This window comes from Megascapheus bottae, chromosome 24 (assembly GCF_031878675.1).
Source record: "Megascapheus bottae isolate mThoBot1 chromosome 24, mThoBot2.hap1, whole genome shotgun sequence".
In the NCBI taxonomy this organism is placed as follows: Eukaryota; Metazoa; Chordata; class Mammalia; order Rodentia; family Geomyidae; genus Megascapheus; species Megascapheus bottae.
Genome location: NC_143532.1, coordinates 11368174 through 11381768, shown reverse-complemented (window position 1 = coordinate 11381768; position 13595 = coordinate 11368174). Strand labels below are relative to the sequence as shown.

General features: G+C 46.3%; 1 protein-coding gene across 1 annotated transcript in view; it reads left to right on the top strand.

The window, feature by feature from the left end:
• The window catches only part of Tango6 (transport and golgi organization 6 homolog), a 148250-nt gene extending 137754 nt beyond the window's left edge, over positions 1-10496 (top strand). Inside the window, exon 18 of the mRNA XM_090357379.1 lies at positions 9778-10496. Coding sequence (XP_090213505.1) covers positions 9778-9954 — 177 coding nt within the window. The 3' untranslated portion in view covers positions 9955-10496. The remainder of the gene's footprint in view (positions 1-9777) is intronic.
• Positions 10497-13595: the final 3099 nt, after the last annotated feature.

Here is a 13595-nt window from a genome sequence, read left to right as displayed (position 1 = left end):
AATACTGCTTTAGTATTTCTTGTGTGCCAGATGAAGACCAGAGTCCTTTGCCAGACAGACAAAACACTCTGGCTCCACCTGTTTGCTATGCTTGCTCTCTTTCCACATATAATTTGCCTCCACATCTTGGTCCAACTGGGGTTTAAACTCAAAACCTAGTGCTTATTAGGCAGGTGTTCTACCACTTAAGCCATTTCCCTAATCCTCATATAGTTTTTGTGCTTCAAATGTGTTCTTTTACCCTACTCATCCATGTGATAGACTTATACTCATCCTTTAGGGACTCCACTGAAATGTTACGTTTCTCAGGTAAAATAAAACTGGCTAGAATACTTTACCTATGGGCTCAGGCTTAGCAGAGATTCTGTGGGCTCAGCCTACACATCTGTGCCAGCAAGGAACCATGGCGTCCAAACACTTCCTCAGTTGTGACATCAGGAAAGAAGGAGAGATATGAAATAATTTCTTTAATAGACCTGGACGACATGTCTCTTAATTTTCCCTGTGAAAGTTCTAGGACTTCCAAACCCTTCCAGTCAGTGTTTAAGTTTCCCAAGATCCAAAGTTGTCTGAACAAGTTCTCTTAAGGAGGAAATTTTGTCTCTTCTTACTTGGAAATGCCTGAAGTTTTTTTTTTTTTTTTTTTTTTTTTTTTTTTGTAGTGGTTGTGCATAGTTGTTGTCAAGCTAGCTGGGAAGAGTCACGAGGAAGAATGACAGATTGAATATTGATAGACAGCCAGAATTTCAAAATTTTAACTTCTCCTCATTTTATATATAAAAACTTGTCAAAATTTTAGCACATGTATGTCCCTTAATTCCTCCCATCTGGACAAAGGTTTCTGCTGTAACATTGGCTATACCAGCAACTGGGACAACCTTATCTGATCCTTACATTTTCCTGCAAAATGAATGGCCTAGGAAAGTCCATGTGAGTCTCTTTTCTCCAATAAACTACTCAGAAAATGCTGGAAATAGCACTGTGGCTCAAGTGGTAGAATGCTACCCTGGAGAACAAATAGGGCTCAGGGTCAGTGTCGGGGCCCTAAATTCAAGCCCTACAGCTGGCAAAATAAATAAAAAATAAACCAACAAATACAAGTCCCAACCCCTGAGATTGGGATTCTTGAATATAAGATGAGCCCTAGCCATTTTGAAAGTCTTTTGAGGAGTTGAGGCTAAGAGGATATGTGTTCAAAGACATCCTATGCAGAAAGTCTATGAAATTCCATCTTCATTGAGTAGCAGAATGCTGAACTGAAAGCCAAGCCTTACTAGTAGAGCACCAACCATGAGTAAGAAAACTGAGTATAAGTCCCAGAGTTCAAGCCCTGGTACCTGCACAAAAAAAACATGTGAGAGAAAAAGGAAGGATGGAAGAAGGGTCCAAGTGAGGGAGGAGGAAGGAAGTAGGGAGAAAGTCCTTCAAGGGATTTTTTCATGTGCAGCAGAAATAGAGAATGAAGCATTGTAGCCAACTTTTCTGGGGTTGCTTTCTCCAGCATAGTCCCTGCCATGTGCATATCAGCACATACCACAGACTCGGCCAGACCTCTGGTTTTCTCCAGCCTTTGGTTCAGTCCCCTAACCCCATATTCCTGAATTTTCCTTCAGGGAACATTGAGTTCCACCATGTAGATGGCATGGAGCGTTCAGCCTGCATGTCCCCTACCCACAGATGTACAGCTAACTTAAGCTACTCTAAGGCTCTGTGACCAGGGCAAGTCCCAAAGCAAACTGGTACCCTGAACCTTGGAATCACCCCTAACCCATCTTGCTGCCCCCTCCATTCTATCATCAACCAGACACCACAAACAAGCAAGTCTGATGATGCAGAAGGACCGGGTTCTTGGCATGGTCTCCCTGCATATCTGAATTCCTAATGAAAGCAGGGTTTGTAACACTGGACCTGACATCCAGATTTGAGTTCTAGCCTCATCTTTGAGCAAATCTCCAACACCTTTCCTTGATTTGAAAAGTGGACGAGAATACCTGCATTGTAGTTGATGAGATGCCATTTGAATAAATTGCTCAGTGCACAGAAGTAGAAGCCATTTACAGGTGCTGTCTAGTTCCAAGCAGGAGAGTTTTTTTTTAGGGACTGAAAGGAAACAAACTGTGCTGCCCTCAGCAGGTGCCAGCATGGAGATACTCAAGCAGGGGACAATGAAGCCTATACCCCGCCTGCGGTGACTGACTGCACTTGTGTGTGTGTGTGTGTGTGTGTGTGTGTGTGTGTGTGTGTGTGTGTGTGTGTGTGTGTGTGTGTGATAGAGCTTGAATTCTGGGCCTGGCCACTGTCCCTGAGCGCTTCAGCTGGTGACTGACTGCACTTTTTTGTGTGTGTGTGTGCGTGTGCGTGTGCGTGTGTGTGTGTGTGTGTGTGTGTGTGTGTGTGTGTGTGATAGAGCTTGAATTCTGGGCCTGGCCGCTGTCGCTGAGTGCTTCAGCTCAAGGCTGCCACATTACCTTTGAGCCACAGTCCCACTTCCCATTTTCTAATGATTTATTGGAGATAAGAATCTCATAGCTTTGTAGTACCCTGGCTGGCTTTGAACCACAGTCCTCAGATCTCAGCCTCCTGAGTAGATAGGACTACAGGCGTGAGCCACTGCGCCCAGCCACTGACTGCACTTTGAAGGAGGGCACTGCCAGTCTTTTTCCCCCACAACAGCAAACAGTAGTCCACTATCTCTGCATAGGCTTCAATAGGCTTCAGCCATTTTCCCTGCTGCCTTTGTTCTATTTCAGTGCCTGTGGGGGAGCAGGAAAGCAGCCGCCTTCCTTAGATTGCTATTTAAAGACATTCTAAAAGATGCCGCCACTGCCTTTCCTACCTCTGCAGCAGTGGCTGTTCCTGTCTCTGCTGCCAGCCAGCTGCACCGTCTGTGCCCTGCTAAGCCTCCAGTGAGCCTAGCAGGAACTCGCCTGATAGCAGCATGCACTTTAGGTGTGTGACAGCTTGCTTTTTTGTTTAGGACCCTGAGCTGTCACCCCTGCCAGGGGTTGACCGCCAGCTGCCATCTTCTTCTTTGTCTCTACCCTGCCTGGCCTGTCTGTGTCTCTGCAACATTTTTGGCAATTGACCAGTTGACTATTTCTTCTTTACTGTTTCCATGAAAATCTGGTGCCAGCCCCGCCATTCCTTTCCCGGCTCATCTCCAGTTCACACTGGGGATGCTCTCTCCATTTAACAGTCAGACATGGTCCCAGAAGGGTAAAATTGCCATTTATCTCTAGGTTTAGCAGGGAGATACTGTGAAAATTGAAGGATTTTCAAAGGTTCAGTAACCTGTAGTTAATAATGCCTCCCTGAGCTCAGCGCATCTGAGGTTCTCTGTGTGTCAGGCATGACTGGAAACCCTGTATAGACATCAGTAATCCTGCCTTTTCTCGCTGACCCTCGCAGAGCTTTAGCGACATATCTCAAAAGCCTGGTGCTTTTCTTTGAATTGGCCCTAATTTCTTTTTTCAGGGATCCATCAAAGTGAAGCTTTGGGGTTTGGAATACAGCATTCTTCAGGGCAGAGCTCCTGAATAGGGTGGGGACTGCTGCCTCCATGCTGCTTCTCATTACCTTGGAGAGGCTACTTGCCTCTCCTTGCTGGCCCAGCAGATTTCTTCCTGGTGCCCTCAATTCTGCACAATACAATCAGGGTGCTCCAATGGGCTGCACTCTAATGCTAGCCCAATGCCACCTCAGACAACTGGAGTCTATGCGTTTTCCCTTTCTCCTCCCCTCCCCCCATTACACCCTTCTGCTTCCAGCTCCCCATCACTTATGCACAAGCCTGGCCACTTTTTTGTTCATTTATTGGCTTTTCTCTGGTATTTTCATAGCTGAGCCTTGCCCCTTGTTTTCTTAGCCTATTGGTAACACTCAGCTATCTCAATGTGATGGCAATAATAATAATAATCTTTGGGATTTGCTTATGGTAGCAAACACTGCTGCATACATTATCTCTGTAGAGCCCCATAATAGACATATATGTGTGTTTCACACACCCCACTTCTTAGTAGTGGGAATAATAACTACTTGTGGATGCAGAATAGTGTGGTGATTTGAAGAGGATACTGGCTCCAGTGTCAGGCTGTCCAAGGTTTGACTCCTGGCTCTGCCTGGTACTAGCTATGTGACCCTGGGCAAAGTGGAGCTGTCATAGTTCATCTCCTATTTGTTCTTGTAAGGATGAAGTGAGTTATTAGATAAAAGGTCTAGGACCACATGTTCCACCTATCAAGTGCTACGCAAGGAGCAGCAATATCATTCATTCCTTCATTCCTCCCTCCTTGCTCCAGGCCTCAGCAATATGATAGTAATAAGCTGGGCATTGGTCTGGCCCTCACAGATGTCATGCTATTGATGGGGAGACTGACAAACACCATTACTTAACATCCATCGAATGCAGTCTTGTGCTTACATCTTTACCAGTGTCAGTGTTGACTTTCACATTGATTTTCAACAAGCACCTTCAAGTAAAGGAGTGTTATTCCCCAGTTTTACAGGTGAAGTCACCAGGGTACCGGGAAGGAAAGCTGTTTGCTAAAGATTCCTGGGAGGAATGGTTCACTTCAGCCCTCCCAGGTTCATGCTGCATATTACCTTCATCTGTGGTGTGTGCTCCAGAGGCATTGCCCTAGGATACTAAGCATAGCCTCTTGCATACAATTTTGGAATTATTTGCTGAGTTCTTCTCTGTTGATGATCCTAGACTCTCCCCTCTAACTCATCTGTTCACTCCTTCCCTTAGCCACAAAATCACACATAGGTCTACTTGTCTTCCTCCCACTCTCCCTCTTTTCCTCCCTTCTTACTGTTCCAAAATAGAGTCTGACTACATTTTAATCCAGGCTAGTCTTCAACTCCTAGGTTCAAGCCATTTCACCCTTCCAAATAGCTGGGATTACACTGAGATGCTAGCTTTCATTCAATATCTAGGAGCCCTCATTTGTGGGTTATGGGGCTTGAACTCTGGACTTGGGCACTGTCCCTGAGCTCGTCAGCTCAAGGCTAGTGCTCTGCCACTTGAGCCACTTCCAGTTTTCTGATGGTTAATTGGAGATAAGAGTCTCACGGACTTTAGTGCCCAGGCTGGCTTTGAACTGCAGTCCTCAGATCTCAGCCTCCTAAGTTGCTAGGATTACAGGAATGAGCCACCAGTGCCTCGCAGGAGCCCCCATTTTGACCTCTATGCCTCCATGTCTGGATGACATATCAAGACCTTTCTCAGAGAGAAAGAGAACAAATTTCGTACCTGGAAGCCAGGAGCTGATACTTCATACCTGTAATCCTAACAACTCAGGAGGCCGAGATCTGAGGATCCTGATTCAGAGCCAGCCCATGTAGGAAAGGCTATGAGACCCTTATCTCCAATTGACCACCAGAAAACCAGAAGTGATGCTATGGCTTAAAATGGTAGAGTGCTAGCCTTGAGCAGAAAACCTCAGGTACAACACCCAAGCCCCTTTGCACTCAATGCTCACACTGCCACTTTGGGCCACAGTTCCACTTCCAATTTTCTGGTGGTTAATTGGAGATAAGAGTCTCACAGAGGCTGGGAGTTTGGCCTAGTGGTAGAGTGCTTGCCTAGCATGCACAAAGACCCAGGTTCAATTCCTTGGTACCACATACTCAAAAAAGCCAGAAGTGGTGCTGAGACTCAAGTGGTAGAGCTCTAGCCTTGAGAAAAATCCAAAGACAGTGCTCAGCCCCTGAGCTCAAGCCCAGGACTGGCAAAAAAAAAAAAAAGTCTCACAGAGTTTCTTGCCTGGGCTGGCTTTGCACTGCCATCTTCAGATCTCAGCCTTCTGAGAGCTACCTGCACCTGGCTACATGAGACTTTTCTCTCACTGTCCACCCAAAAGTGGTAGAGTGCTAGTCTTGAGCAAAACAAACTCAGGGAACCTAATTCAAGCCCCAGGATCTGAACACACACAGGCACACACACACACACACACACACACACACACACACACGCATGCATGCATGCACACGTACACACAAATAATAACTAAATCTATTCAGTACTAAATGCCCTTGCTAATAAAACAGGGTCTAACAAGAGATGTGCTTTTTTCTTCTCTATTTTCCATCAATTCTTCATTGTTGTTTATGGCTTTTAGAATGAAATAAATACATACATTTAGGAAGTAAAAAGAAGAAAGGTATCTGTCCTGCATTCTTCTTTTGATCTGAACTCAAGGATACATCCTCTTCAGGGATGTTGAGCTGAGCTTATTGAAATTGTCAAACACTGCTTTCCTGCCTTTCTTCGCATTGAAATTGCACCTGTGTGCCTAGGGCAGTCTTTGGCTCTAGCTGTTCCCTTTCAGTAAGCCCTGCCTCTTCCTGCCTTTTCTCAGCCACTCCAGTCTCAAACACTCTCACCCCAGAGGCTTTGTGTGTTTGAGGGAAACTGGCACCAAACAATGTGGGGCAAAGGACATAGGGTACTGTGCAGGTATATAGAGAGCTGTGTGTGTGTGTGTGTGTGTGTGTGTGTGTGTGTGTGTGTGTGTGTGTGTGTATAACACACTCTACAATTCTTTGATAAATTCCTGAGCTCCATCTCCTTCCATAATTTTCAGACAAGGAGTGAGGGTACTTAAATCTCTCTCTAGCCAGAGTGGCGATATCTTAGTGAAAGAAAGTGTATTTAGCATGTACAATGTCTTGGATTTGATCCATAACACCAAACAAAAAGATATCCCTGGCCAAAGAGCTGCTCAGATGGAGAGAATGCTTCTTTCAACCTGCTGTACTAAGCTGGTTGAGACTAGCCACCCCACCTACACCTCTCCCCTCCCCCTTCCTTTCCCTGGGAGTCCCTGAGCTCCAGGCTGCCAGGGATGAATGGCAGGTGTGTTGAAGTCTTAATGAGAGGTTTTCCTCTGCTGGATTGCCTATATCCTGCCCACCTGAGAGGCCCCTGTGAGTAACTTTACCTTTGAACTCTCCTTGTATTCAGCCCCTGATCCATGGGATTTGGTGACAATCCCTGGCTGGCAGGAAGCTTTGATCCTTGGGGAGTCCAAAGGAAGTCCAGTGATGTGTGGGATCCCTGGAGTTACTGAGGTTGGGGAGAAGCTGTATGAGGGTGGGTTGCTAAAATAGACCCATTAATTAAGAAGGAACTTTTGCTTAACACTCAGTTACCTAAAAAAGGAGTTCTAGTGCCTGATAACAGAAGCTCTGCACCCCTCAAGGTTGAAGTAGTATTTGCACAAGCATTACTGTTACGTTAAAGACACAGCAGTGCCAAGAGGAAAATTCCTACCCACACCCCAGATGAACAGAACACCTCAGGACTTCCCCTTTCAATAAGGTAAAAGTGTGTTTCTTTGAAGTTAGGAGGCTGTAGGAATGGGCAGAAAGTCTTAGGATACTTCTGACAAGGTAAACGGTTCCTCTGTTCGAAGGGAGAACAGATGACCATGTACTGAGTGGAGACCCTAGCATTTCTGTGTGTGAGATGCTTTCCGCTAGAATACCCTGGAGAGAGGATTAGAAACTGGTCTTTAAGCTGGTTTTGCTTATCAATTACCTTTCTCTGAAGTGGCTTGGGAATGAAGATACTTACTAGAGCTTCCCAAAGCCCTTCTTTGCTGCCACTCAGTAAATGAAGGCCCAGTTCCAAAGGAGAAGGGACTTCCTTTGCCTGCACAGAATAGAAGCATTTATCTCAGAGCAGAGAGCACAGTGAGGTGTGTGTACCTGTCCCCCCCCCCTCCCCAGGCTGGGGCTGACAAAGGGGGTGGATTTGTCTATTTTTCCACATTTTATGTCATAAGCCTACTGCCTGGGCACCAGGTAGACCTGTCCTAATGAATGAGTAATCATGACGCAGTCACCGTGGGAAGTCATCCTCTTCCCAGAATAATGTCCATTTTCATACAGCCGGGAAAGATAGTACTTCCTTGAGGAAAGCAGGACTTCATCATGCAAAGAGAGGTTACAAGGGTGGGAGCACAGAGCCCTAGTTAGGTTCATATATCTACCCAGGAGACCTGACTCGTGTTGTGTCTCAGCAGCAACCTGAGGAGCAGCTGTCAGGGATGAGGTGATGTTGGACAGCTGCTGCCATCTTGTGTGACCCACTATCAAAATTCAGAATTTGCTGGGTGGCAGTAGCTCATGCCTGTAATCCTATTCCTCTTCCCCTCCCTCCCCCAGTCTTGGGGCTTGGACTTGGCTGAGCACTGTCCTTGAGCCTTTCCTCAAGGATAGCACTCTGTATCACCAGAACCACAGCACCACTTCTGGCTTTTTCTGTGTATATGGTACTGAGGAATCAAACCCACGGCTTCATACATGCTAGGCCATGCTCCCAGCCCCTCATACCTGTAATCCTAGCTACTTAAGAAGCTGAGATCTGAGGGTCGAGATTTGAAGCCAACCCAGGCAGGAAATCCCATAAGATTCTTATCTCCAATAAACAAACACACACACACACACACACACACACACACACACACACACACACACAAAAGCCACAAGTATAGCTGTAACTCAAGTGGGTAAAGCACTATCCTTGAGAGAAAAAAAAAAAACACAAAAACAAAAACTCAAGGACAGTGCAAGTTGTTTTCTTCCACAGTTGTTTCTCTCTCCCTCCCTCCCTCTCCCTCTCTTTCTCTCTCTCCCTCCCTCCCTCCCTCCCCCCTCTCTCTTCATGGGGCTTCTCTGGGCCTGGGCACCGTCCCTCTCAGCTCAAGGCCGCCCTACCCCTTGAGCCACAGCACCACTTCTGGTTTTCTAGTGGTTAATTGAAGAGTCTCACGGCCTTTAGTGCCTGGGCTGGTTTTAAACCAAGATCCTGGGATCTCAGCCTCTTGAGTAGGATTACAGGCGTGAGCCACCATGCCCAGCTTACAGTTTCTTTCTCTGGACTCATCATGGTACTTTAGTATTTGCTATTAATGTTGTTTTGAGTCGAGAAAAATTAAAAGATGAAATTATTAGCATGAATTTTACAGCTCATCTTGTTTTGTGCAGTGCCAATTTCAAATGCAAATATAAGAAGAACATTTAATTCATATGCACAATCACTAAGATTAGACAATTTGTATTCCGGAGCTGGTATATGCATATGTATTTCCTCCTTTGCAGAACAGTGGAAACTACATGACATAAACGAGTTCTTTATGTCACTCCTTGATACATGCACCTGCTCTCAACACTTTCCACCTTTGAATTACTGAAAATAGGAGTGAAGGAAGAAAGAACTATGGGTTGTCCTTTTTCTATTGAACTCCCATACATTTGCGAATATTTCAGAATTCTGTACTCCGAGGGCATAGTGACCACTACAGCCAATATCCTAGTGACCAATGGTGGACATATGCCTATTGACTTGGCTCTTACACATGCTCCATTGTGTCTCACTGGATTTCATTTACAGAGTGTTCAGGTTGCAATAACAGATCATTAAATTAAGCAGCATGGGACCCTGTTAGCACAGGACTGTGTGTAACTTCACAGGTCACGTTCCAGAGAGTTGAATGAAAGCTTGGGGGAGGAAAGGAAGAAGATAGAGGCAGCCAGGAGGGCAGCTGTGGGAAAGGCAGCTTTGCCCTACATTTACCTGAACCATCACTACTATTTTTTTTTCCTGCCAGTCCCAGGGTTTGAACTGAGGACCCTCACTTGTTTGGCTTTCTTGCTTGCCTGGCACTATATTACTTGAGCCATACCTCTAGCTCTCAAGCATCACTTCTTCAGGAAACCTGCGGGTTTTGTCTCAGTAGACAGATGGTCGTGACTGTTTCTCTCCTACAGGTGCTAAGGGATGTTCTCAAGGATCTCTACCATTTGCTGAAGCACGTGGTGCGTTTGGAGCCTGACAATGTGGCCAAGCTCCATGCCCAGCTGGCCTTGGAGGAGCTGGATGAGATCATGAGAAACTTCCTGTTCCCACCACAGAAGCTGGAGAAGAAGATTGTGGTCTTGCCTTAGACCTGCCCTGGAGGAGACAGTGGGACCCTGCAGACTGAGCAATGCTCGTGCCTTCCAGCAGGTGGCCATGCTGCCTCTTTTACGCTGGCAAGATGGCAGACTCTAAGGTGGCTGCATGGCCTGGTCATTTGGATCTTTGGGGCAACTTTTTTAAAGCAGCTGCCCTGCCTGAAGTATGTGCAGTTAAAAGAAAAAAAAACAAAACACAAAGTTTGATCTACACAGATTTTTTGTTGTTGTTTTATGGGGGGGCTTGTTGTTGTTCATTTGTTTTTTGTTTTGCCAGTTCTGGGGGTTGAACTCAGGGTCTGAGCACTGTCCTTGGACTTTCTCAAGGCTAGAGCTCTACCACTTGAGCCATAGTACCCTTTCCAGCTTTTTGTATGTATGTGGTACCGAGGATTTGAACCCGGATCTTTACACATGCTAGGCAAGCACTCTACCACCAGGCCAAACTCCTGGCATGTTTTGTTTGTTTTTTCCACTATCCTGTGGTATTTACAGAATGAGGGCTCCTGGTGGAAATAAATGCTTACACGACATTAATTGACCTTTCTCTTGCAACTGGAAAAATTGCCTCTTCCCCTCCCCTCACCCACATCCCCTCCCCCTCAATTATCTTGATGTTCTTTCATGAGGACATTATCCTTCTTTGTGATAAGGAGGAGCAAATATCTTTGGCTACTAAAGAGCATCTGAGTTTGAGTTGCAGATGTAGAAAAGAGAAAAATAGCTGCTAAAACATGGAAAACAGAATCAAATTGTCTTGGCTAGAAAGAACATTAGGTCTGAATCTGATACTCTGATATTAAGGCGGAAAGATGTGGAATGGAGGAAGCTTTGGTCCCCCAGGAAAGAGAATCAAGCTGGTTGGGTCCTCCAGAGAAGAAGGGTAAATCCTGTTTGTCCTCAGGGACATTTTCCCCCTCTTCCTCTGCTACTGCTTACAAGGAGGTGTCTTTCTTACCAGCAGCAAAGACCAAAACATCACAGAGTCCCTGATCTGCACAGCCCTCTGGTGTAGAACTCTGAATGCTGAGACAATAGAGTGGAAGCAAGTGCAGGAGGAAAGTGCTACATTCTAGTGGCCTGATGCCAGGTTTATTCAAACACTTTCAGATAGAGAGTTGTGGACTATACTTTATTTGCCTATTTTTCCAGTCATTTTTTTGCTCTGGTGTTTTATGACAACATTGCTACAAATCCAGGCTGAAACTCATGATCCACCTCAGCCTTCTTGGTGCTAGGATTATAGGATTGTGCCACTTGATGAATTGTGCCCACTTTATTTTAATTACAACTAAAAGATAACCAAAAAAGGATAAACCAGCTGAATGCCAGTGGCTCATACCTGTAATTCTAGTTATTCAGGATACGAGGATTAAAGTTCAAAGCCAGCCTGAGCAAAAAAGTGCATGAGACTCTTACCTCCAAAAAGCTGGAAGTGGAGATGTGGCTCAAATAGTAAAAAACCATCCTTGAGCAAAACAGCTGAATGAGATTGTGGAGGCTCTGAGTCAAGCCCCAGTGCAAGAAGGAGGAGGAGGAGGAGTGGGAGGGAAGGGGGAAGGAAGGAAATAAAGAAGAAGAAATAGGACTTTCATGTCGAGGAAAGCTGTGAAGAAATGAAGTTAGAAGGAGGCTGGAAGTGTGCGGGCTGTACAGATGAAGTAGCAGCCACAAAAACATCCAGAAGAAGAGAATACAAGCTTGAAGGCCTGGAGGTCAGGACAAGTCTGGCAGATTTGAGATAGAGCCTGGTTTGGGATGACTTTTGCTGAGGGAGGAAGAGGGAAAAGGGATGAGGAGAGGGAGGTGATCCCTTAGGGAAAGGGTAACAACTGCAGAACCACTTTTACCTGAAACCATCTCAGCTTGAGTTTAGAAAGTGCTTTGAGACCACGATATTAAGTGCTGTGAGACCAGGCAGCTCATTAGCCCTAAGCAGCCCCTTTTCCTCTCCACCCTGAGGAGTAGCCCTTTACTCCCCACCCGCCCTAAGGTGGCTTTCTGGCAGCAGAAGGAGGAGAATAAATGTATAGGCTGCCCTGGCTCAGTGCACCCCTGCCCTGTCCTTGTGTGTCTGAGGGGTTTTCTGAATGAAGCACTGTCTACCACCTGCCTGTCTCGCTAGTGGCTGCCACAGGGAAAAATGGATTATTTGTGGGATTAAGCCAGGGACTCACCTGATCCAGACAAACTGCACTTTGTCCACTGAAACCCACCCTTGGCTGAGCACAGGGAGATAACCTGCAGGCAGGTGCCAGGGTGGGCTCAGAGAGCCCAGTCTTCAGGGCCATTGTGGCCATTCTCCCCTTACATCCCCATATACTGCCACCCCTCCTCCCCCAGCAGCAGCCACGTCCTCAAGAGACCGCTGTGTCCTCAGCAGGCCAGGATCTGCAGCCTGCCTGCTGCAGTCACACGCAGCAGTTACTGCAGTGCGCTCAGAAGAGAACAGGGAAGGACTCCAGTCTTTCTTGGAGGATGGAAAGGCAATGTGCCTGGCTTCTTACAGTCCTGGGGGCTACCTCTTCCTTCTGGTGAGGCCTCAGGGCTGTGGTCTATATCTACACTGGCAAGAGGAGAGGGCAGATTCTCATGATGGGGGGCTTTCACATCTTGTATCCCTCCCTGGCTTACTGTAATAACTCAATAGTTCTGTGCTAATCCAGAACTCAGTTGTGTCCCTCCCCCAGGTGGCCCTCTGTGGTCCCCATGGATAACAGAGGCCCAAGATCAGTTGGTCTTGTTTCAGCTTGCAAAGTCATTCACCATCCAGAGCTTGTCACATACAATCACCATGTAGAACAAGTAATTGTCTCCCTTTGGTGATATGTGGCTCTTGGTGTCCTGTATCCTGGCCAAGACTGCACAGGGACTTAGGAGGCCCTCCAGGACATGCTGTGGACATTTGGTGACTATTGCTGGAGCTTCCTACCCACAAGTGAGCCTTGAAGCAAATGCCTTTCATCTACCCAGAGGTTGCAAAAATGAGTGCTTACATGCACACATGCACCTTAGCATGTGGGTTGCTTGAACCCCACTGACTTTGTGAAGGCAGCATCTAGTGTCCCCTCGATTGTCCTCTGCCTGCCTGAGAAGGATGCCTGAGGTGGATGCCCCAGTGGGCATGTACACCTCATGCTGAGTGCCTTGTGAATAACAAAAATGACCTCAGGCACCTCCACTTTTGTCCGATGGCTTCTCAGTAAGCATGGCCCATGGCCCCTCCAGATCTTTACTAATGATCCTATTTTAACGGTCCTTGAATAGTGTTTGAGCGCTGTCTCTGGGCTTTTGTGTGCAAAGCTAATGTTCTACCACCTAAACCATAGAAACAGGCATTTTGGTGGGGATTTTTTTTTTTTTTTTTTTGCAGTTAATTAGAGATAAGCATTATGGATTCTTCTGCCTGGGCTGACTTTGAACCTCAGTCTTCAGATCTCAACCCTCCTGAGTAATTAGGACTACAGGTCTGAGCTACTGGCACCTGGTGGCTTTTTTGTTCTTGTTGAATTCTTCCTTGTTAATGTTTGAGACACAGGTTGACTTTTTTTTTTTTTTTTTTTTTTTTTGCCAGTCCTGGGCTTGAGCTCAGGGCCTGAGCACTGTCCTTGGACTTTCTCAAGGCTAGAGCT